The 23,816-nt window shown below is 37.9% G+C and overlaps 2 protein-coding genes across 11 annotated transcripts in view; one reads left to right on the forward strand and one right to left on the reverse strand.

The window, feature by feature from the left end:
• tshr (thyroid stimulating hormone receptor) overlaps positions 1 to 5,294 on the forward strand; it is a 132,546-nt gene extending 127,252 nt beyond the window's left edge. For all 4 annotated transcript variants that reach the window (XM_066676397.1, XM_066676396.1, XM_066676399.1 and 1 more), the window contains 2 exons: positions 2,835 to 3,023; positions 3,269 to 5,294. In XM_066676397.1, coding sequence (XP_066532494.1) covers positions 2,835 to 3,023; positions 3,269 to 4,655 — 1,576 coding nt within the window. In that variant the 3' untranslated portion in view covers positions 4,656 to 5,294. The remainder of the gene's footprint in view (positions 1 to 2,834; positions 3,024 to 3,268) is intronic.
• A 12,802-nt stretch (positions 5,295 to 18,096) lies between these two features.
• pum2 (pumilio RNA-binding family member 2) overlaps positions 18,097 to 23,816 on the reverse strand; it is a 66,200-nt gene continuing 60,480 nt past the window's right edge. For 5 of the 7 annotated variants that reach the window (XM_066676381.1, XM_066676382.1, XM_066676378.1 and 2 more), the window contains exons 19-23: positions 22,257 to 22,382; positions 22,020 to 22,091; positions 20,934 to 21,055; positions 20,639 to 20,831; positions 18,097 to 20,430 (exon numbers count right to left, since the gene is read on the reverse strand). In XM_066676381.1, the coding sequence (XP_066532478.1) occupies positions 20,299 to 20,430; positions 20,639 to 20,831; positions 20,934 to 21,055; positions 22,020 to 22,091; positions 22,257 to 22,382 (645 nt within the window). In that variant the 3' untranslated portion in view covers positions 18,097 to 20,298. The remainder of the gene's footprint in view (positions 20,431 to 20,638; positions 20,832 to 20,933; positions 21,056 to 22,019; positions 22,092 to 22,256; positions 22,383 to 23,816) is intronic. The other 2 variants (XM_066676384.1, XM_066676383.1) reach the window with 1 other exon arrangement.

The following is a 23,816-nucleotide window of genomic DNA, read 5'->3' on the forward strand; positions in this document are numbered from 1 at the left end:
ACAACCCCAGCTCCAGGATCCTGTACAGTGTCACTACCTGATGTAGTGAGCACTGATGTAATTTTATTGTTTAATAATAAGTGCAAAAATTAGGTATTATGTCCGGAGATTTTAATTGCATTTTGGGACAGAACTTGCCATCAAAGTCTTCACTGGTGCTTAACCAGATATGCATGGAATCTGGACTGGTTTATATTTGGAGGGGGTTAAATCCCTCCAAATATCATACTTATATGATTTTACTTTTTTATATTAACCCCTACTCCTCAGTAAAAAAGACTCAGATTCAAGAACAATTAGATCTGGTGGCAAAAGTTTGGAAAGATTACATAAATCCTTTCCCACCCAGCCAAATTGGGTGGGGTTATGCCAAGCAAAAGTTAAGCTTAATTAGAGCCATACGAACCACATAAAAACAGAAACAGACGTTTTATGGATTTGGCAACAAATCAAGTTGGCTGCTTGCACATCAGTTAAAGAAGGAACAGAGTAAAAGCTCTTAATTAAGATCTTAGGATCTTAATCCTGATGGTTCTGTTACATAGTCCTTCAGTTAAAAGCTTTTAAAATAATTTATATTAGTCTGTTTATAAGTCAGAAAATACTGCATCAGAGACAGATATTTTGTCTTTTTTTAATAAATTATCTCTTTCTGCCATATCAGAGGAAGACACGGCTGATCTAAACGCTATGTTCACTCTTCCAAGCATTGCAAGCCATGCTTTCCAATAAATCCCCCAGGTCCTGATGGCTTTCCACCAGAATTTTTAAAAACCTTTTGGCTTTTTTACATTGTGAATTTTGTCATTACATCTAACCCTGTTCTTATTATATCACTTGATGCGGAAAAATCCTTTGACCATGTGGAGTGGACAGCAAGTGCAGCAGGTAGTGTCGCAGTCATACAGCTCCAGGGACCTGGAGGTTGTGGGTTCAAGTTCCGCACTGGGTGAATATCTGTGAAGAGTGTGCTCTCCGAGTCTGTGTGGGTTTCCTCTGGGTGCTCCGATTTCCTCCCATGGTGCAAAAACACATGTTGGTAGGTGGATTGGCGACTGAAAAGTGTCCGTAGGTGTGAATGTGTAACTGTATGACACCAGGGTATGCAGACTAGAGTCAACTAGCGCAGACCCAGCCTGACTGGAAATCAGACTAAAAGTCGTTTAGTGTAACCCCAGCTTTGGGCAAAAATACGATTTTAGTCACTTCTGTCCAATAGTATGAACCTAGCCAAAGACTCTATCAAATATCAGATAGCAGTAAGTCAAAACCAATATGTCTCATACAAAACAATTGGCATAAAATGGGCCATTGATGCATCTTGCAGCAGGACATTGTACCAAAGCACTCCAGTCCTCTAGAGCCCCTAGAACTCAGCAGCATGAACAGGAGAGTCTACAAGCTTAGACTAAAGAGTCTGGAGAGCTTCGGTAAAGGCAATAGTCTTGGATGCCTTACCAGGTGTTCTCCTGTCTAGAAGAAACAGAGCTATTATTTTTATAGGAAATCTACACAAAGTACAGACCCCATTTATGTAAATGTTGGGATGCTCTGCAAAATGTAAATAAAAACAAAATGCAATGTACAAATCTTTTAAACCTTGTAATTGAAAATTGTACAAAGACATTTTAAATGTTGAAACTGAGAAATGAGTTTCTTTTAAAATAATTGCCCATTTTAAAATGGATGAAAGTAAATTTTTGGAAAGTTTCCAAAAATGTTTGGACAGTGCATGCTTACCACTGTGTTGCATCACCTCTTCATTTAACACTGTAGAGACGAATTGCAGTAGATTTGTATCTGAAAATTTTCCCAATCTTGCTTGTTAAAGGATTTCAGCTGCTCAAGGGTGTCCATTCTAGTGTTTTTAATTTCATAATGCACCAACTGTTTTCAAAGGGTGACATGTCTGGGTTAGTTTAGCACCAGGCCCCTTTTACTAAGGAGCCATGATTTCATCTTTGCGTAATAGATGTTTAATCTGTGTTTGTGGATGCAGCAATAATCTGTGTTCATAGAATATAGTTGAATAATTTACACTATAGAATAAATAGGGAGACTGATGGGCTAGATCCCATTAATTACACATAAAAATGTTGCACTTTAACTCTTTAGGTTACCTTATATATTACTTTATCACAATGTAAAATCATGCTTTTTGTTGTAAAGTTGGAAGTAAAAAGGTATCCTTTAATTAAGAATCTAGAATAGATCCCATCATCTGTAATGTGTGATGTACTTCATACAAATAAAATCTGGCTGCAGTCATACAGATGTGTATTGCTGAAATAGCTCTCTAATAACTTAATAACAAGGCCACTGAGGAGCCTTTTAAAGGGGAAATCATAACCATGAGTCACTGGCTAACTATCTCAAAAAGACAAAATCAGATGAGAGACTGCAAGTGTTTTTCCTCATGTTCATCTTTAAATATCCTTTTAGGTATATGGCTATAGTATAAATAAAAGCCACCAGCTGCACTTTAAGGTACAAATTCAAGCAAGATTACATATCAATCAAAATACACATATATACAAATATACAAAATGGGATTTTTAAAAATTATTTTCTATATTGTAAATTATTATGGAAGAGAATAAACCTATGAAGGAATATGGAATTTTGTAGTAAACAAAAAATAGTTAAACCTGAATATATTTTATACTTTATATTCTTCAAAGTAGCCACCTTTTGCTTTTGATTCTCTCAATTAGCTTCATCACCTGGAATGTTATTTATATATATATATATATATGTATATATATGAACTCAAAAACAGCCTTGCCTCTGTTGACTGACCCTTGTCTGAACTCTCTAATTTCATTTCTCTGCAGGAATGTTTCAGACACTGGCGTCACCTCCCTCCCAACAAGAGGCCTGGAGTCACTCCGGGAACTCAGCGCTCGGAATGTTTGGGCCCTCAAAACACTTCCACCAGTTAAGACCTTCAGACATCTGACTAGCGCTGATCTGACATATCCAAGCCACTGCTGTGCTTTCAAGAACCTTAAGAAAAAGAAAGGGTTTGTAATTTAAATTTTGGGGAAACAATTATGCAAAACTGTATGCCAAGAGAAGGAATTGGCCAAATTTATATTTGTTATATCTGTTTACCGTGTCTGGTGGAGTGTGTTGCATAGTAAACTGACTCAATTATTTAAGGACAATTACAAGGCTAGTTTTAGTATGAGTGATTTCCATGACGTTAAGTGGCTATATAAGTGTTGTTGGTGACAATATTACCCTATTTCCCTTTTTTCAATAACAGATTCCTGGAGTATATAATTTGTAACTTGACTTCAAAGTATGACCAACACCATAAGAGATCGGTGACTACACACACAGTGCCAACCCTCCATTTTAAGGAGAACTATGACCATCAGGACATTCATCAGGATAGTTTAAATTACCATGCCAATTTTGACGGAAACCCTTACCATGACATGGGCTTTGGGGACATACTGAAGAACCCTCAGGGGGACACTAGCCAGGATTTTGACAGTCGTTATGACTACATTGTGTGTGAGGATGGAGAAGATGTGACATGCTCCCCAGCTCCTGATGAATTCAACCCATGTGAGGACATCATGGGCTTTATTTTCCTGAGAGTGTCTGTTTGGTTTGTCTGTCTTTTGGCAGTACTGGGAAACCTTTTAGTGCTCTTGGTGCTATTCACAAGCCACTATAAAATCTCAGTCTCCCGGTTCCTTATGTGCAACTTGGCCTTTGCTGACTTGTGCATGGGTATCTACCTACTACTTATCGCCTCAGTGGATCTTTACACACAGTCAGAGTACCACAATCATGCTATAGACTGGCAGACAGGATCAGGATGCACACTTGCTGGATTCTTTTCTGTTTTTGCTAGCGAGTTATCAGTTTACACATTAACCATTATCACTTTGGAGCGCTGGCACGCCATCAATTTTGCAATGCGATTAGATCGCAAGCTGCGTTTGTCTCATGCCTGTGCCATAATGCTTGTGGGCTGGCTCTTCTGCCTTCTAATAGCCCTCATGCCTGTTTTAGGAGTCAGCAGCTATCAAAAGGTCAGCATCTGCTTACCCATGGACACGCATACTCTAATTGACCAAATCTACATCCTCTTTGTGCTTGTCTTTAACATAGTAGCATTTGTGGTAATTTGTTATTGCTATATAAAGATATACTGTGCTGTTCACAACCCCACCTACACCTCAGCCAGTAAAGACACCAACATAGCCAAGCGCATGGCTGTACTCATTTTCACTGACTTTCTCTGCATGGCACCCATCTCTTTTTATGCCATGTCGGCTGCGCTGGACCACCCCCTCATAACCATGTCCAATTCAAAGATATTGCTGGTGTTATTCTATCCACTGAACTCCTGTGCTAATCCTTTCCTCTATGCCATCTTTACAAAAGCCTTTCGTGGTGATGTATTTATCCTCCTCAGCAAAGTTGGACTCTGTCAGAGGCAGGCACAACTGTTCCGGGGCCAAACCATCACTTCCAAAACAAGTAGTGGAGGCACAAGCAGGCGTGAGAAAGAAAGGAAATCACAAGCCGAATCCCCATTTAATCTTATAGAGTGTTCAGGCCACAGCCACCTGTCAGTGACCCAGCAGCAACAAGGACAAGAAGGGAAGAACATTACCCTATTGGGAATTATTTAAAACATCCAAGGTGTTAACAAGAATGATAATCAACAAATTACAATATATAATGATACCTAAATCTATGTTCAGTATCACTAAAATGTCTGAAAATTATTTTACTTTTTTAGATAACAAAATATTCAAACAAGTTAACAGAAAAACATTCATTTAATCAAACCATTCATACATAAATCATCATACAAACATGTTCACTATGATTCAAAAGTTTGTAAAAACATTATACAGGTTAAAAGGTAATGGCTCAAATCATGTAAAATGTGTCATACCGAATTGGAGTTGGACTGATATATTGTTATATTGGACTGTTATATTAACCTGAAATCATGTGGTAATTCTAGGTTTATTAAGCTTGATCCTTCCCTAACACTAAGGTAAATCATGCCTTAAAGTCGTGTGATTGTGTTGTTACTATTGCGGTGCTGAGTGCCTTGCTTAAGAAGAGTTATTCTTATTTCATATCGTCACCATATATATGGGAAATTGTGAAATCCTACTGAAGTGTTGAAGTATTGGAGTTTAAACATGGAAAGCAAGAAAGTATTACTTGTCTAACCAAAAATTTATGAAAAATCTTTAAGTAAGAACAGTTGGCTTTTATAAGTTGCAATTCTTTAGCAGTGGACATAACACACGAAAACAGAGATAAAGACCATTTTTGCAAACATAATCTGTAGTTGGTGCACCTTTATTTGACTATGCTCCCAGCTCTCTAGCTTATTTGTAAAATTTTTCTTTTGGTCTTAATTGATGCAGATTTGCAATATTTAAGTAAAGAATGGGAAACCTACATGGAACCTGCAGGGAAACTCGTTGCTTTAAATTAATTATGTTTTTACACAAGGTGAAACTAAAAAAGTGAAGTTGTATTAGTGTGGTGCAGCAGGTAGTGTCGCAGCTCCAGGGACCTGGAGGTTGTGGATTCAAGTCCCGCTCCATGTGACTGTCTGTGAGGAGTTTGGTGTGTTCTCCCCGTGTTTGGGTGGGTTTCTACCCACAGTCCTAAAACATACATTGGTAGGTGGATTGGTGACTTAAGTGTGAGTAGGTGTCGTTCTGTGAAGCACTGGCGCCACCTCCATGGTGATTGTGGCCAAGCTCTGGACCCACTGCGACCCTGAATTGGATATGTGGTTACAGACTATGAATTAATTAATGCATTAACATATTAATTTGATGATGCACATTAAGTTTACATTAGTAGTCCTTACTTGAAATATTTAGTTCCCATAATTTGCCTTCATTCTACATTGTATAAAGCTATCTTTATGTTAAATATACAAAAAAGTGTTGCTACTTAAAATAATAGTTTATATAATTGTTTTCTTGTAATTTAATGGCTTATTTGATAAGAGATCAGATGAATTACACATTGGTTCATCAACACTAAAAGGCAAGAAATGAAACAATACATTTCAATAGTGTATTTTAATGTAAAATCACTTCAAGATAACATTTCAAAAAATGTTACTGCAAAAATAACAAACCTGTTAACCAAATTACAAGTTTAAAACTGCTTTCTTGACAATTCTAACTTTTTTGGAGAATGAATATTTATGTGCAGCATTGAACTATTTCTGCTATATGCTTGTAAGCACAAAGATATGCTTTAAAACTTCACACAACTTGATTGATGAACTCTATAATAGACAATTATAGAGTTCATCAGTCAAGTTGTGTGAAGTTTTAAAGCATATCTTTGTGCTATATAGCACAGTCATGAGGAATCATCATCTACAGAAAGATGGTTTTTCAAGGGTTCTTTAGAAAATAGGAACTATTCTACCGTCTATATAGTCACAAAATGACTCTTCAACTTGATGGCAAATGTGCTGTAAATATATAAAGTTTTTTGAGAAGGGTTCTATAGCACCAAAGTTGTTCTGGTATTATTATAATAGCAGCTTATAATAAGCATTTATTAAAAATATAATGGAACCATTTTCTTTTAAGAACCCTAGAAGAAACATCTGTAGCTAGACAGCCATTTCTAATTAAATATTGTTTTACATTATACAAAATAAGCCATTTGTATAATAAATATAAAACAAGGAAAGATTTGGAAGGGCTATTCAAAGGGGAGACAATATTATGATGAATACATGGATTTTTGTGTTGGGGTGAGCAAAAAACAAAAACTGGAGGAGAGAGTGGGGGGGGGGCATGTTTTCTCAATAAAATTAACAGCATTTCTTCACAGTGCAAGCTGGTTATTTAGTGTTTGTAATCGGGGCTTTAGTTCACCATAGCCCAATGTTAGAAAAACCTGTTGGATGAACTGGAATTTGTTCTTCATATATTTGGGATATTTGGGATGAAGTGCATAATTGTCCAAACAGAATGCACACAGCTTTAGGGATGTCTTGGACTTCTCCTTCAATGACAATCTTCAGTAAAGCGGGACTGAGAAGAATGGATGGTGAGAGCACCGCACCTTCATGTTCAGCAAGCATGATCTCAATGTCAGAGTGACAGAATGAGTCATCCTAAAAGCATAAGAGCACAATCATAACAGTTGTAATTACCTATTACAAATGTTAAGAAAAACTCTAGTCACAGGACAGGCAGACACATCCGTTCTTTCTGGTGAATTTTAGATAAGTGGATTTTAAGTGCATTGATGGAATTAAATGTACATAAACATTCTTGGTGTAAGCAAGGAAAAGGTACCGTTCAACTGTAGCCCCCATGATTTAACCTGTAATGTTTTAAGAGATAACCACTTATATATACAGAGTGGGCCATTTATATGGATACACCTTATTAAAATGGGAATGGTTAGTGATATTAACTTCCTGTTTGTGGCACATTAGTATATGGGAGGGGGGAAACTTTTCAAGATGGGTGTTGACTATTTTGGATCCAACTTTAGTTTTTTCAACGGGAAGAGGGTCATGTGACATCAAACTTATTGGGAATTTCACAAGAAAAGCAATGGTGTGCTTAGTTTTAATGTAATGTTATTCTTTAATTAGTTATTTACAAGTTTCTCTTTGTTTACAGCCATTGACATGTTGCAGAGGTTAACACGTGAAGAGCGGATAAAAATTGTGTTGATGTCTGGTGAACGCAGTAACTGGGTCATTGCAGCAGATTTCAATGCAAGACACCCTATGAGATCACCCATCTCCCATGCTACAGTTAGCAAACTGCTTGCCAAGTTCTTGAAACTGGTTCAGTGTTGGATTTGCCATAAGATTGTTAAAATTCTTAACCGAGAGATAACAAGCGAAACAGAGGACCGTAACCTTAGCTTGTCAAATCAAAGCTAACTTCTTGTCAATTGTTGTTGTCTTAGGGGCAATGAATTTTCTCAGAAAATATCTTTACATACCCACCTTTCCAGATGGAGTGTTAAAGGGACAGTAGCATTGCTGAATAAACGAAGAAAGGTCGGGGGTTTTCAGCGCTTTATTTACAGATATTGATGCCTGTAAGATTATCAGGGCTTAGTTTAAAAAACATTAAATCATTACAAACTTGTATTTATTTATTATTGTGCAAAATATGTGTTTTGCATGTAATTCAACTGTGGCGGTGAGCAGTGCTTAATTTGTAAATCATGAGGTAAGGGTACACGGAGACTGAGCTGCATATGGAGTGTAAAGGAGTGCACATTCAAATTTTTTTTTTTTAAATATATATATATATATATATATATATATATATATATATAAAATAACATCAGTGTGGAAAAACAACACTGACTGACATTTGGTAAAGTACACACAGTGAAACACCTGTGAACCAGTGTATTAATACCTCTCAGTAAGAGCTTTTACCAGATTAATAAGCTGCATTCGTTCCCACACTAATAAGTATCTGAACTTAATTACAACGGATGTAACCAATAAATGATACAATCAGACATATACCCCTTGAGTCAGCGAGAGCAGGGGTGGAAGATGACTGAAAGGAGGATTACATGGCTACGGACAACAGAATGGCTTTGATTATGAGAAAGGAGATAAACATAGATGCAACTGGGGTGGTAGGAATTGGAAAGAGGTTGCAGGTTTGTGTGTGCAAATGGGAAAAGGTGACATCAGTAAGAGGACTGAGGTTTCATCAAGGAAAAAGAAGGTGCTTGGATGAGGGAGTACAAGGGCTCTGCACTGAACAATACTTATTACAGGGTTGTCCAAATCAGTCGGTAGAAGTCCAGCGACAGGTTACTCACCACAGTTCACAGGATATCAACACCTGCTACTACTGAGGAGAACACTGGCAAAAATATACATGAAGATGAATCTAATGTTAACTAGAGGGATGATGGAGTGCAGGAGCGGGTGAAACAAGGGGTGAAATAGAATATAACTGGGCAGAGAATAAAGGTAAAATGGCCAGCTGCAGTAGATCAGGTAGGGTGGAAGTGTATAAATAATGATTTGAAAGATATACTGGTTTAGGTAGAGTTATTTACAAACATGGAATGGCAAAATTTGGTATGTTGCATAAAAAGCAAAGGGGACAAGGGAGTGAAGTCAAGATGACAAGTAGACAAACTAAATCAGGGGTTAAGGGCTCTTAGAAGTCAGTGGAGGCGAGTAGGGGAAGAGGATAGAAATTATATTAAGGTACTACAGAAAGAGCTTAAGGGTAGGTTGGCAGTGTTAAGAAGACCAGAGAACTTGAGGAAAAGGAGGAACATGCTAGGGCAGCATTCTTTAGGAATCCTTTTAATTTTGTGAAGAACTTATTTGATAAGTAGAAATGTGGGAGTTTAAAAATTGGAAAGAGGGAACTAGAGGAGCATTTCAATGGTGTGTTCACAGATAAAAATAAGAGGAGTTGCCACGGGATATTCCGACATTAGGTGAAATCAAGCCGCAAATGGAGGTCAGCCCACCAAAATGGGGTGAGGTTCAAGATGTGTATCATGCAAAGGCTGATTCTGCTCCAGGGACAAAAGGTGTGCTGTATCGGGTGTACAAGTATGCACCTGAGGTCTTTAGATTTTTGTAGAGGTTGATGGTCATTGTTTGGAAGAAAGGGATCATTTCAAAAGAGTGGAGAAGAGCAGGCGTTATCCTTATCCCTAAAGAGATAGATGTTGTTAGTATAGAACACTTTCGGCCAAAAAGTCATCTTAATGTGGAGGGTAAGATTTTCTTTAGTGTTATAGCACGGACATTTGCTGCTTATTTGAGAGTAAACAAATAATATATATATATATATATATATATATATATATATATATATATGTTTGGAATATAGCAGCATGATCTGGCATCAGATTCAGACAGCAACGTACGAGGGTCGTGATTTACATGTAGTTTTCCTAGATTTACCTAATGCATTTGGCTCAGTGCCACATAAACTTGGAAAGCTTTTAAATTCTTCCAGGTGCCAGATAAGATTACTAGGCTGGTTAAAGTATACTTGGAGGATATTCAGTTTTGCTTTACTACAGGGGAATTTGTTACATCATGGCAGCGTTTAGAAATAGATATAATGGCTGGATGTACGATTTCACTCTTAGCATTTACAATGGCAATGGAATTAGTAATTAGGGCCTCTAAGTGGATTGTAGGTTGGCAGAGGTTGCACGACGGTACTAGGCTCTCCCCAAATTATGGCTTACATGGATGACATGACAACGCTAATAACTACTGTGCCTTGCACATGGCAGTTGCTTGAGAATTTAAATGATATTCTAAGGTTGGATAGACTGAATGTTAAACCAAGCAAGTCTAAATGCCTGTAAATTGTCAAAGGAAACTTTGCAAAAATTCTTTTTTATGGAAGGAGAAATGATCCCTACAGTACTGGAGAGACCAGTGAAGAGTTTTGGTATATTGTACAGTACAGCACGAAATGATACAGAACAAGTTGAACTGGTGAAGGCTGTTAATAGCATTGAAAGATCATGTTTGCCAGGGAAGTTGGAAAGGGTTATGAACAAGGCCATAAAGAAGTTGCTAATGCTGCTGAAGTGTTTAAGTAGTGTGGCATGGTATGGGAGAGGGGTACTGGAATTACCACTTAAGTTTAGTTGAGGAATTTAAATGTGCAAAGGTAAGTTGTGACATGATTTTGTAAGTATCAAAAGGTGCAGTGGTAAAAGCAGCTGCACCTGTCACAAAAGCAGGAAGGAAGTGAAATCCAAAAGTGGCCATACAGGCAGCCAGGAACTTATTAAAGCTAAGGGATGTGATTGGCCAAGTACAATGTGGAAGACAGGCCTCAAGTCAGGTCATTCGTGGAAAGTTTTAGTAAGGCCACATCACCAGAAAGAAGGAAAATGATGACTAGTTTTATTCACAAATAGGAAGAGGAGGCACAGTGTGCAACAGCAGCATCACAGGCAAAACAAGGCCAGTGGCTTTGATGGGAGAATCTAGAGAAGTGGAAGATTTCCTAGCAAGAATTGGGGGTGATGGAGGCAAGTCATTAAGTTTTTGCTGGGAGCAATTTATGACATTTTTTCAACACCAAAAAATCTTGGACAGTGGGTATGTGAAGACCCTAGTTGTGGATTATGTACAGGGATTGGCACGCTGAAGCATATGCTATCAGCTTGTAAGTTTTGTTTGCCACAGCGTCAGTATACATGAAGAAAATCAGGTGCTAAGGTTTTTAGCATGTTTGTTGGACAGCTAGAGGTTAATGCATTGGCAAGTGGCTGTAGTAATAATGTAGTTAGGTTTGTATGTGAGGTGGAATATTTTTCGAGAATATGCGCAGGCTACAAATATTGGTAGATGGGGTGAAGCACAAGATAAAAAACTGCAGGTCTCAGAGTGCATTTGTGGTAACTAAACTCATGGCAGACATGGTGCTGTACACTGAAAGTTAACAGATAGTTTATTTAATATAATTAACAGTTCCATTTGAGGATGCAGGAGAGAAGCATTCGAAAAGAAGAAGCTGAAATATGCAGACCTGGCAGCTGAGGTGAAGGAACGTGGGTGGCAGGCACACAAAAGACTGGTGGAGGTAGGTGTTAGGGGATTTCTAGCCAAGTCGGCCACATCCTTGCTTGTGCAGATTGGCATCGGGGGCTGGAAACTAAAGGCAGCTGTGAAGGAGTCACAGAAACAGGTGAAAGATCTAGTCAGTGGTTGTGAAAAAATAGAGCACAGATTACCTGGGGAAATGCACTGTAGAGATGCTTATGATTGTTGGTGATGTAGCACGGAAAGTTCACATGGAACTGGGCGCCATGAGCATGCATTAACGGTGCCTTTCGGGCTAGGTACAGTTGATGGTAAACAGTAAGTTAGGACTGTATGTAAAAATGGGGTGGGTCTGGGACACCAGACTTCACTGTTGAGCCTTCTGGAGGTTTTGTGGGCTTAATTCAGTGAAACACCAATGAGAGGAGGTGCCTACCTGATGACACCTGTGAAGACCTAGTGATACAATGGGCTGGGATCAATGAGTAACCATAGTTGCTAAGGATAGCTGGTTGCTGATCGGATCATAAACAGCCAGAGCAACCTTAGTGTTGAGGTGTAGGATTCAACAGAAATGTTTATGGCTGCAGGTAGGAAGTGTGTGTGATGGGCCGTATGTGAAGCTCTGGACTGGCAGAGGATGTTTTACGTCCTATTCTGTTATGATTATAATAATAATAATTACAAAAACCCCCAGCAAATAAAACATACTAAAATGCGGGCACCCCAAACCCCTAAGAATTGGGTCTGTGGTGGACATGGCAAAGAGAAACCATGGTAGATGCCCCTTATTTCTATTTCTGAAAGGTGGCAAACCTAGTCTGATGATCTTTGAGGTACGTCAATTCTGTTTAATGTGTGTAATGTCAGAAGGTATGTGTTTTTTGATGCCCCTAGATTTGCATGGGTTTTAGTGCCAATAGTATATACATATCCACATACTTAGACTGACTGCCATCCATGTTGCAGGAACAGTTCAGCAACATTAGCCTTCACTGTGGCATCACTTTAGGACCACTGAGCCTAGTAACAGTAGAAAGTACCAATGGTTGACCAAGTTTCATTTCCTTAGACCTTATTCTTTTGATCTGTGTAATTTAATTTATGGCAGAGAAAGATTAGTAAAATAAAGTGTAAAATGTAACTTTTTCTTAAGTATGCCAAAATGATGCCCAATGGACTAGTAAGAGATAATCCGTAATCATATGTACGAATTAAAAATGAATATTATAGCACCATCTGGTATCCTTACTACTGTCAGAATAAAAGTAATATTTCATTTGACCACAAGATATTAAATTATTGCGTAGTCTGCTGAACAATTAAAGGCATTCTGCCTAGACATGCAAACACACATTTTAATGGATATTTACCTAACATGGACAAATGTGGTATAATCAGAATGCTAATAACCTGAACGTTTATAATAATCAATAAAGTGTTGGACATCCAAGCCCCTCCCAGTAACTGGGGTGAAGCATGCATTCCACAAATCACAGAAATACAACTATAACACAAAAATATTTTGTTTGAATTAATTGTCCTATTGTAGAGCCCACATGTATAAAGCTCCGCCCACTTCGATTTGATGACAGCTGTTGCAAATGTTTACTTTTTTAAAATGAAAATTTACCTACAGTCTCCGTGGATTGCAACAAGACCAATTGTTTTTGGACTGAATCAAAATCCAGGGACTAGTTCAAAAAGCTCTGTTATCACACAGCTCACCACTGAGAAAATACTATGCATTATTTGATAGTACTGTGTATGTAACTATGTACAGTTACTTGACCCCTTGACCCTTACACAGTACTTGAGGGTTTTTACATTTCATGTCAAATCTTTGTCTTACTGGAATTCTGTGAAGCTGCTTTGTGACAACATCAGTTGTGAAACTCGCTATATAAATAAATTTGATTTGATTTGATACAGTTGCAAAGTTTCATGTTGATTGTCAATACGCTTAACATTTGCTGAAATGTGCTCCCTAATAGCTCTCATAACAAAATGTTTTATGTACTTAGGATGTGAATGAACAAACCATTCAAGTTTCATGATGAGGTTGTCAAAAACCTTATTGCTTATTTTTTTTTTAAATATAACATCATAAAATCTGATTCAAGACATAACTCAGTACCTGCATACGAATTGTCATGTCAATCCTGTATGGCCCCCTAGGCTTGCAGAGGCACCATACCATAATCATATCTTCCAGCACATATAAGGATCAAGCACGTTAAGTTCCGGAGTCTGGAAGCCTAGCAGTGATGAAATTCCAACACTTTTTGGTTAATTACTAAAGTTTGGGATCTTAGGATTCTGCTGATGACACATATGAGTTTGAGATCACTCTGTGTGTGATTTTGCATAATATGCAAATTAGCTCAACATCTAAGTCAGCAGAGTTTATAGGTTCTTAAGGCTTTTTTTTAAGGTCTGAGGAGTAGGAAAACAATTTTTTTTTTCTTAGATGAGTGCACAAACCGTTATGTAATGACCATTATATAAATGTGCCCTATGGAGGGTGTAAGGAGACATTTGGGATTTGGCCTCGACTTTGTTGCAGCATGGAAATCCCTTTCACTGATCACTCACACCTTCAGACTAGAACTACTTAATGTTTCTGCCAAACCAGAGGAATAATTTTGGAAGACAGTAGCAAAAAAAATTCCAAGAATCTGTTCATGAAATGTGTATCCGCCTTTCCCGTTTGTTTATGTTAAACCAGAAAATCGGTCCCCAATAAGGCACCCATGCCAAAAACATATCACTGCAAACCATGAATAGGCTTCAGGCAGCCAGAGTCCAATCAAGGATGTCCTGCTTCTTCACTCCAAGCACTGAAACCCCCCAGGAGTGTGAACTGAGTCATCTAGCTCATCCATGGCCCTCAATGAACATCATAGTAAAAATGTCATGTTTACTGCTGTCGCTGTTCTGAGTGGAAAGCCCTGCAGTGGGTAGAGGAGTGGGTCAAGGAAACCTCTATTAAGCAATGCATATTATTTTATAGCATAACTATGGAGGAAACATGTCAGCGAAGAAAAACAAAAGACAGGTGAAGAGACCAGCATAGATCTAAAACTGCAGGGGAGCCCAGAAGCAATATACCTACTCGCTATTAGGGAGCATGCTCATAAAGGCTGAAGCGAGGATGTGAATTCATTTTTTGGGCCAGAGTTTAGAGCAGCTTTAGAACCTGTATAAAGCCAAACCCCCAAAATTACAGGCATGCTTATCATCAAGCACTGCAGAATGGTGTGATTGAGAGAGCTGTTGGTTGAGGATTTGGTTGGTGTCCTGAATCCTGAGTAGGTGAATAAAAAGGGGGTTAGTGAGTCCATGAAACCATTGCCATAAATAAACTGGTGCATAACTGAGTGCCTCATGAGACAGTAAAGGAATAGCATGAGGTTGAGTAAATTTAACATCCTTTATTATGATAACAGAAGTGTTAGAGTGGAGGAGAATGATGCAAAGATGACGACGTGCAGCAGCAACAAAGCGGTAGTGATTGCACAATATAATAGAATCATCAGAGTTGATTGCAAGACGGCTGAAATCATTGGGCCAGCAAGAAGTGGATCAGTGGCTTCCATAAAACTACAAAGGGAGCAGCATTAATGAAACTGACCAAGGTTGGCTGATATGCTGTAAAGGTGCCATAGAGGGAAAAACTATAGAGTAAGTGATAAATGGAATGGTGATCTAGACCAGTGGTTCTCAAACTTTTTAGACCAAGTACCACCTATGAATGACTTGCTTGAATATTTGATGCTCACAGTGGCTCTCATCACTTGTATCAGTAGGCGAAGGAGTGTTAAACACTGTTAAAGTGTTTTAGGACTCAAATGATGTGAAGACCTGGCACATTTTCTTTTAGTTAATTGTTCTCTCTATTTATGCATCTAGATTTAGTCCTTCTGGCCTTAGGAGTATTTTGCTGGGTAGGTCTAGGTTTGTTTTTCTCATTTCCACGTTGCCCTTTTCTGCAATAAAACCCAAATTACTCATGTCTGCTTCTAGCCTTTGCTTACGTTCTGTAAGAAGCTGAAACTGGTTTTCTTTACATGGATTTTGCAAAATACTGGGAGATCGCATTTGCCTCCCTTTAAATGAAGCAGGAGAACACTGCTCAGCCCTTCCCTTACAGACCACGGAATTACAGTTTATTTGTAAACCATGTTTTGTGTGTGTGTGTGTGTGTGTGTGTGTTTTTAGCACAGATTTTATTAAAACTTAATTATGAAAAACATGAAACATTATGTAGTTTCCACATGAACATTTTTCAATTTCAGATTTTCAGATATTAATTTTTAAGTAGTAAGTAATATTTTTTCAAGGTCATCTGGCTTACCAACACTTGCTGCTTCACGTACCACAGTTTGAGAACCACTGATCTAGAGGGATGATGGGCATGGCAAAATGAGAATCCCCAAAAATAGAGGTGCTAACATTCCTTACTTCAGGAACTGTGAGATGATAAGGCAGCTCAGGACAAAGGTCCTCAGCAGCATGAGCTGGAAACTTAGAGGCTGGGAGCAGTGGGGCATAGAGAAGAGCTCCACAGTAATATCTGAGGAAAAAGTTTGAGCTGTAAATGTAGAGGCTGGTATCGATGTATCCATAAAGGGGAAAGGTCAGGATGGAGGCCTGCGGTAGGAGAATGAATGAGCATAACAACAAAGATGAGGGGCACGGACAAAGACCCACAGGAGAGAGTGCAAGCCGTGCAATTAAATGCAGTGTGAGGCATAGTTGCAGAGGGGAGGGGATCAGGACTAAGTTCTACAGAAGCATCTGAGGAGAGCAGGCAAGGGAGAGCGAAATTGGAGGCAGGGGGCAGTGCTGCCATGAAGGGAAGGGTGGGAGTCCACAGCTGAAAGAATGAGCAATAAAGGAACAGCCAAGGTCAAATGTCTACAGCAGCATCTGAAAAGAGGATGAGCTGAAAAATTAGAGACTGGGAGTAGCACAGCGGCAAAGGAGAGGGGCTGGGAACAAAGTCCACAGCACTGAGAAGACTGGCATTGCAGAACAAGAATTAGAGTTGGATGTGAACAAGCTGGGTGGGAGCAACACCACAGCAGAGGAGAGGTTGTGACATCAGTCCACAGCAGCACCTGAAAAGCACAACGGCAGTAATGGGGAAGGGTTGTGACGAAGCACAAGTGCACAAGCTGTTGAGCTGTGGCTGCAAAGGCGAGGGCACGGGTGGGATGGGAAACTCTTTCAGCTTGTTTCACTTCATTTCTCTGACAGGTTTCTCAGTGGTTCTGCAACACAAAACATACATTAAAACAAGTTTAAACAAACAGAAAAATCTGATAATGTAACTATAAAATGCAGTGAAGTTTCTAACCTTAGTTTTTAAGCGGTTTTGCTTTCTGATACCTACCGAGCCCCTAAAAAAAAAAAAAAAAAAAGAGGGGAAAAATGTGCAAATTGACCGGTCAAGATAATTCCCAGGTTTCTTTTCTCACAGAATTCAATTTTAAAGTCACTCCAAATAACTAGAGCCTAGAATGTATAATTCTTCACAAACTATGTATTGGTGCCATCTACTGGGCAGTATAGGTAATGTGCTCAAATTTTTCTTATGACTACCTGGGCGCATTTTTCGTTTTTGTATCGAAGATTATATCGAAGATATATAGCAGCCAATACAAGTCAGTTATCTCAATATTGAGATATTTAATAGAATACCTCAATGTTTTACCTTAAAGTTACAGTTTCAAAATAGTGCTATTTCACTGACCTGTAATAAGGAGAACAGGGCCACTCTCGTTGCTGCTCTGGGCTCACTACAGCAACTACTTTATGTAACCTGTGCAGATTCTGGCCTCCCAAACATCCCCATCATCAAATAATCGCATCACTCATTCTCCCTCGTCCTCTCTCAACCTAAAGGTGGATGCTGCACATTGTGGTGGCTGAGGTGACTCCCTAATGTAAATAAAACTGATGGCCCAGAAAAGCACCATGTACATTTAACTTTGCTGTTTCTGTTGAATGTAGAATCATTTCTGAAATAACTACACCATGTTCCTCAATAGGGATTTCCTCCACTCCTCACCAAAGTGGCAATATAACTTTGTTTCCTGTCCACTTTAGAGTGCCTCCTCACACTGCACTGCTTCTGATCTTGCTCACAGATATTCCTCATTTAACAGATGTGTTGAGTGAGAAATAATGCAGTTAAGAGGACATAATGCTACATTTAACACAGAAGAGCAGCAGACAGTGGTGCAAACAATGAATTATTGAACAAGTTCAAATTCAAAGCAGAAACAAAAAAAACTACCCACCAAAGCCATCAAAGTGTGTCAGAAATGAGCAACTGCAGAACACTGCCTCAACCTCTAGAATACTGTTCTCTCTGTCTGTCGAATGGCTACATAAAATTGTAATGCCCAGTGATAAACCAGTTCTGTGATAAAACCTGGTCCTTCCACCACAGTGTCAGGATGAAGTAGTTGCAGCAGATGAATGAATGTGTTTTGTAAATAAAACAAGCTGAGACCTAGAATCAAATGTTAGAAGAACAGTTTAATCATCCATAGTCACAATTCTGCTTCGAAAAGAAAACAAAAAAAATTCTCTTCATCTAACATCTGGAAATGTACATAAGGCCACCTGAAAATGTACATGACTTGGACAGTGTGACAAAACTCATATGTTCATATTTATATAATTGACAATATCTTACACTTATTTTGCTTACAAGTTAGTGGCTGCTCCAAAATACAGAACTCTGTACAAAAATAATTCTTGTGTTCTGTGAAGTTTTCATGTTAGAATATAGGGCCAGAAATAGCTCCCTCCATTCTGCCATCCAAATACAGATCAATGTTTTTTGTTTATATATTAAAAAAAAAAAAAAAAAAAACCCTGTCACACAGCAGAATGACAATGTTAGCAGATGGGTTTTTTCTCCACGTACAAATAGAGCATGACCTTTTCTGAGAACTTATTAAAATGGAAGGTATTTTCAGATTGAAACCATAAAAGTATTTTTCCTTCTTTAAAATAACTTGATCAAAGAAAACTGTGTACAAAATATTTGAGGGTAAATAAATGATGAATATACACACAAACACACACAAAGTCCATATTTTTTCCTCCCCCAAAGTGTAAAAGATGTCTGATTTACAGGCTCAGCGTTTACAAATGTACAACTGTACATATAAAATAAAAAGAAATCACTACTAAATTTAGCAAGGCCAGACAATAACTAGATGTTTTTCTCTTCTACTAAACTAATAAACTTACACTTAACTGCACATATACTACATTTATTCTACATTTATTCATGAAGCAAAAAGTTACACTAACAATACAGAAGTTTTTTTTCCCCTTCAGCAAGCAATGGTAGCCCATCCTCTTACACAGAGCTCATGTCATAAATGCATTCTTGTGAAAGCAACAAAAATTTGTATGTCACAACTCCAAAATTTTGGATTTGTTAACTGTAAAGAGGATGTTCAAACCCAGTGCCACCATGAAAAGGGGCCATCTACACCTCAGACTTGTCTCATCCAAACCTACACAACACCCCACCCCCAGTCATAAAAAAGTGGGTGAATAATATAAGGCTTCCTAACCTAAATTAATACAATGTAAAAAGGTGTTCTATATATAAAAGACACTGTTTCTAGGGCAGTGTTTTTTTTAATCAAAAACTACTTGACATATAGATGCTTCACAAACATGATACTGATGTAAAGCTTATTCTTTTAGGACATTCTGACATAGCATGCCAATGCCTTCCCACCCCTACATCCCACTCTTCAGACCTTTTTCCAAAGCTGACTCTACAATGTTTATGGAAAGGATATTTAAGTTCTACCAATGTACATCTCTTCACCTCACTTTGCTCTCAAACATTACAACAATAATTACTTCTTGTCCCTTAACTGAAAAATGACAAGTAACCAGGACAAGAGTTCATAAAGCACTAGCTGAAATGGCATAATGCATGTGACAGCATACATGCTTATTTTTCTACAGTTCGTAAAAGACTTTATTAGCGCAGTTAGTAAAACAGACCTACAAATTTGTGCAAAGGGGAAAAAAGCAGGAAAAAACTGGGCTTTTTAATTGGCACAAGAATTGCAAGTGATCATATGTGAATAAGTCTGAAGTAGGTCTAATATCCATGCAACTCACAAATTTACTCATCAGCTGCACTTGCCTTAGTACAATAGTGCTTTTTAAGTGATGCACCTGAATTCTGCCATGATGATAGGTATAAAAACAAAAAAGGGGGAGGGGGGCATTTAAAAAAGATCACTCAATTTGGCCTTATAAATCCACTTGCTGGTGTTAACTGTAAGAACTGTAAATTGTCAGCAAATGCTTATTTTTTGTACAGAAAATTTACAAGGTAAAAAATGTACAAGATTTCTATATGGAAACAAGTTAATTACACCATACACAAAGGGATGTTTCATTTTTCCCAATAAAGCTCAAATAAAAGACCATACACTTACTGGCTCATCACATTAGAGGGCTGTGGAGCAGAGTGTTCACTGTAGATGGGACCACAATTTTAAGAGCCAGCAAATAATCACAGCATTCATATGTGAAGCTGATACTGATACACTCATACTTTTTTGTTTTCAAAAACAAAACAAAACAAAACACCCTACAGTGGGTAAGAGGACCCCCAGGTGGAGCCATTGTATTCTGATGAGTCTGATTTCAAAGAGAAATAAGGGGTGGGAAAATTTGACGTGAGACGTTTATATGAGGCCATTTGTAGGGCCTCCAATAGGGCCCAGTTCTGAGCCACTTTTCATATAATACTTCTCAAGCTTTGCCAAGATGTGTTTGCCATAAGTGTACTTTCGCAGAGTGGCAATGTGTGGTCGAATCTATAGGAGAACAAAAACATATTACTGGTGGGAAGTAGAATTATTTCTCTTTCATTTTAAAATCACTAAAAATTGAAAAACTACAACAGCTAAAAAATGGTAATAGTATTAAACCAAAGGTTTACTTTTGCCCATTCTACTGACATGGGAAACTATTTCAATTTAATTTATGTAAGACAAATTATGAGGATTCCACTCATGATCATACCTTGTGCATGATGATTTTCCGTTGAGCAGGTTCAGCCATGTCAATCATTCTCTGTACCACATAATTAGCATACTGATCCTTCATCATTGTGTAGAGGGCACTGTGGGGTCCATCCTTCTGACAACATACTTCATCGATTAACAAAGCTCTCTCTGCACGAGATGAGTGGATCACACACTTCTCCACAACATTACTGAGGAAGTTAAAAGGACAGGAATTTATTTTCACTGTATAGTAAAGGAGAAATAAGGAAAAGCTTGAACTCTATGGAGAGAAAAGAACATATTAGACCAACCTTGCAAATTTATGCTGACTCAGAGCCAGAACTTTTCCCCTAACTTCTGCTACAATTTTACTCTTGTCCTCAGGCCGCCCATGCTCCAGAACATGCTGGATAACGTAATTACCATACTGGTCCTACAAGGGACATAATGGAAAAATGGTTGACCACACCAAGTAATGTGAATACATCAGAAAAATAAGTAAAGGATTAAATAAATACATTCTGAATTATACAATGTGTTTTATTCGTCTTCCTCCACTTAAAAAATAAAAACGTAAAAGTATAATGTCCAATTAATGGATCTCCATTAAAGTAACATTTTATGAAATAGTTAATTACTTTATTAAATAATAAGAATAAAAGTTTAACGTACATTAATAATTAAACAGAAATCTTAACATAAGGATTTATCCAAACAGAAAAAAAAAATCTTTAAGTTTCTCAAATTATCAGCTCTATATTAGTAAGACTAGGTCAAGTTGCAGACATTCAATTAAAAAATTCCTTTTCATCTCATTAGCCCAAAGATATCAGCACATTATCCATGTGGCCAGCCAAATTATAAGCATAAAAATTTAAATATTTATATACAGACTCATCAACATTTGACTGGCAGGTGGCTTAAAATAAAAAAATTAATACTATCACTAATGTTAATATTCAGACAAGAGGCACCTGTTTTGTAAAGAAATCCCACTATTTAGGATTAAGTTTTTACTGTACTGGTAGCCTATTTTATCAAGATTTGTCAAACAGCACAACTGAAGCCAATGTTGTTGGTCCAAATTGCTTTATGGATAGTGCTCGAAAGCGTGGAACAGAGGACCCACAGCGCAAAAGCAGGAGAAATCATAAATGCAAAGCCATTAGGGAACAGAGGAAAAAGATATTTAAGAGGTAGAGTTTTTAATATTGTAGGAAAGTAGCAGAAAGCATTATCTGTTTTTAGAATATAAATGCAGAAAAAGTAGAAAGCAGCTGAAGAATGTGTTAAAGGCAAAGCTGTAGATTATAAGGCTGCAGATTCTAGATATTTAAACAAAGTTTGTTACAGAAAAGATGCCAGGAGGGACAGGGAAAAAGGCGCATGGGTCTGACCTTGAACAGTGCATCGCTGGACACAGAATAATATGTTTTTGGTGTCATCTCCAATGATACGCCTTGATATTTCTAGACAAAATAAGGTAGGGGCAAGGGAATTGGAGTGATGTTTTTCATCATAATAATCCAGGAGCACAGCTAACTTCCAGCATGACTATCCTTCACCATGCTTGCCTATGTTCCTTAGCTATGCAAAAAGGGGATCGGTACCAAAAACAAGACACAAGAGATTACCTGGCCTAACTGCTCAGAATGCTGGTGGAGCTCCTCCAAGATGGGCAGTGTTTGCTCCTGAGTGCAGTGCTCAAGTATACGTTGTATCACTCGGCAGCCATATGGGTGAGTGGACAGTACAAACACCTGCATAAAACACAGTAAAATTACCTTTGAGAATTTAAAAAGGAATTATTGGTTAGGTAAGCTTTATGAGAATATTTCAATCGGTAATTGTTCCCTTCTTATTAAAGTTTCTGGTTTTACCTCACAAAAACACTTTTGTCCCGAATGGGTGCCAAAAGAGAGCTATTTGGCTATTTTTATCGGCCTCGGGCTGTGTCTGGATCCCTGCCCTGTGTGTGTGTCACTCATTTGAGTCACAGCACTCATCATAATGCACAGGTCTGATTGGCTGTGTAGCCTCATGTGTAGTATGCAGAAACACATGCAATTAGTTTGAGTGTTTCCTGAAGCACTAAACCTAAATGACCAGAAGAGTCACACCACTTAAAACAAACTATTAAGAGCTATATAATTCTAAACAGAGTATCAGTAACAGGTCCAGAACCAGATAGGACAGCATCTGTCCGGATCCGGACCGCAGTCCGCCTATTCATGACCCCTGACCTATAGTATTGGATAATTTATGCCTAATGATTTCAGGATGTATAACTGCAACCTTAGTTTTCCTGTAATGCGCACACAATTTTTGATAAGTCAAAGTAAAAAAATTACTTGAGTAAATATCAGATAATCACTTATCAGAATTTCATGGTATTTTTAAAATGTGTTTAAGAGTTAAAAAATTACAGATACACAAATAATTTCCCCAGGATTTAAATGAAAAAAAAAAAACAAACAAACAAAAAAAACAACAACAAAAGAAAAAACAACACCACAAAATTAGCCAAATTATATACTCATTTAAATACGAAAAATATATCTATATAGACAAAAAACTACAAGGGGTAGTTTCCCCAGACAGGGCTTAATCCCTGTCTGGTAAACCACCCCTAAATGCTGAAACATGAAGAAACTGGCCGTCATCTAGCCACAGGAGAGACAAATTGTTCAGCTATTCTTAACTAAAAATAACAAAATGTGTTAATTATAAATAATTAAGAACAGCTGAACAATTTGTCTCTCCTGTGTGTGTGAGACAGTATGACAGCTAGTTGCTTGTGTATCGGCATTGGACACTGTATCGATTTGGACAGAGCTGGTACAGCATGCTAATACTTAGCACCTAGCTCCACATTATTGTTTTTGATAACTATAATTGCACAAGTAATGCTAGAATTTTTTTTAAACTGTTTTTGATGTGCAATAGGCTGAAAAATAATAATGTGGAACTTTGTCTCAGGAACATACTTTAAACTTTTTTTTATTCAGCTTGACCTCCAGGGATTCCGTACATGCCAAGCCTTCATAATCTCTTTAGCTGTGGAGTTTACCACAAGATACCAAATATACATTTTGTTGACAGATAGGAACAACAAGCACTTAAATGTAGGCAAAATGTGATCTACGTAATAATATAATGCCACAAATTATTAAAATGTGCTTGTACATTGACTC

This window comes from Hoplias malabaricus, chromosome 7 (genome assembly GCF_029633855.1).
Source record: "Hoplias malabaricus isolate fHopMal1 chromosome 7, fHopMal1.hap1, whole genome shotgun sequence".
Lineage (NCBI taxonomy): Eukaryota > Metazoa > Chordata > Actinopteri > Characiformes > Erythrinidae > Hoplias > Hoplias malabaricus.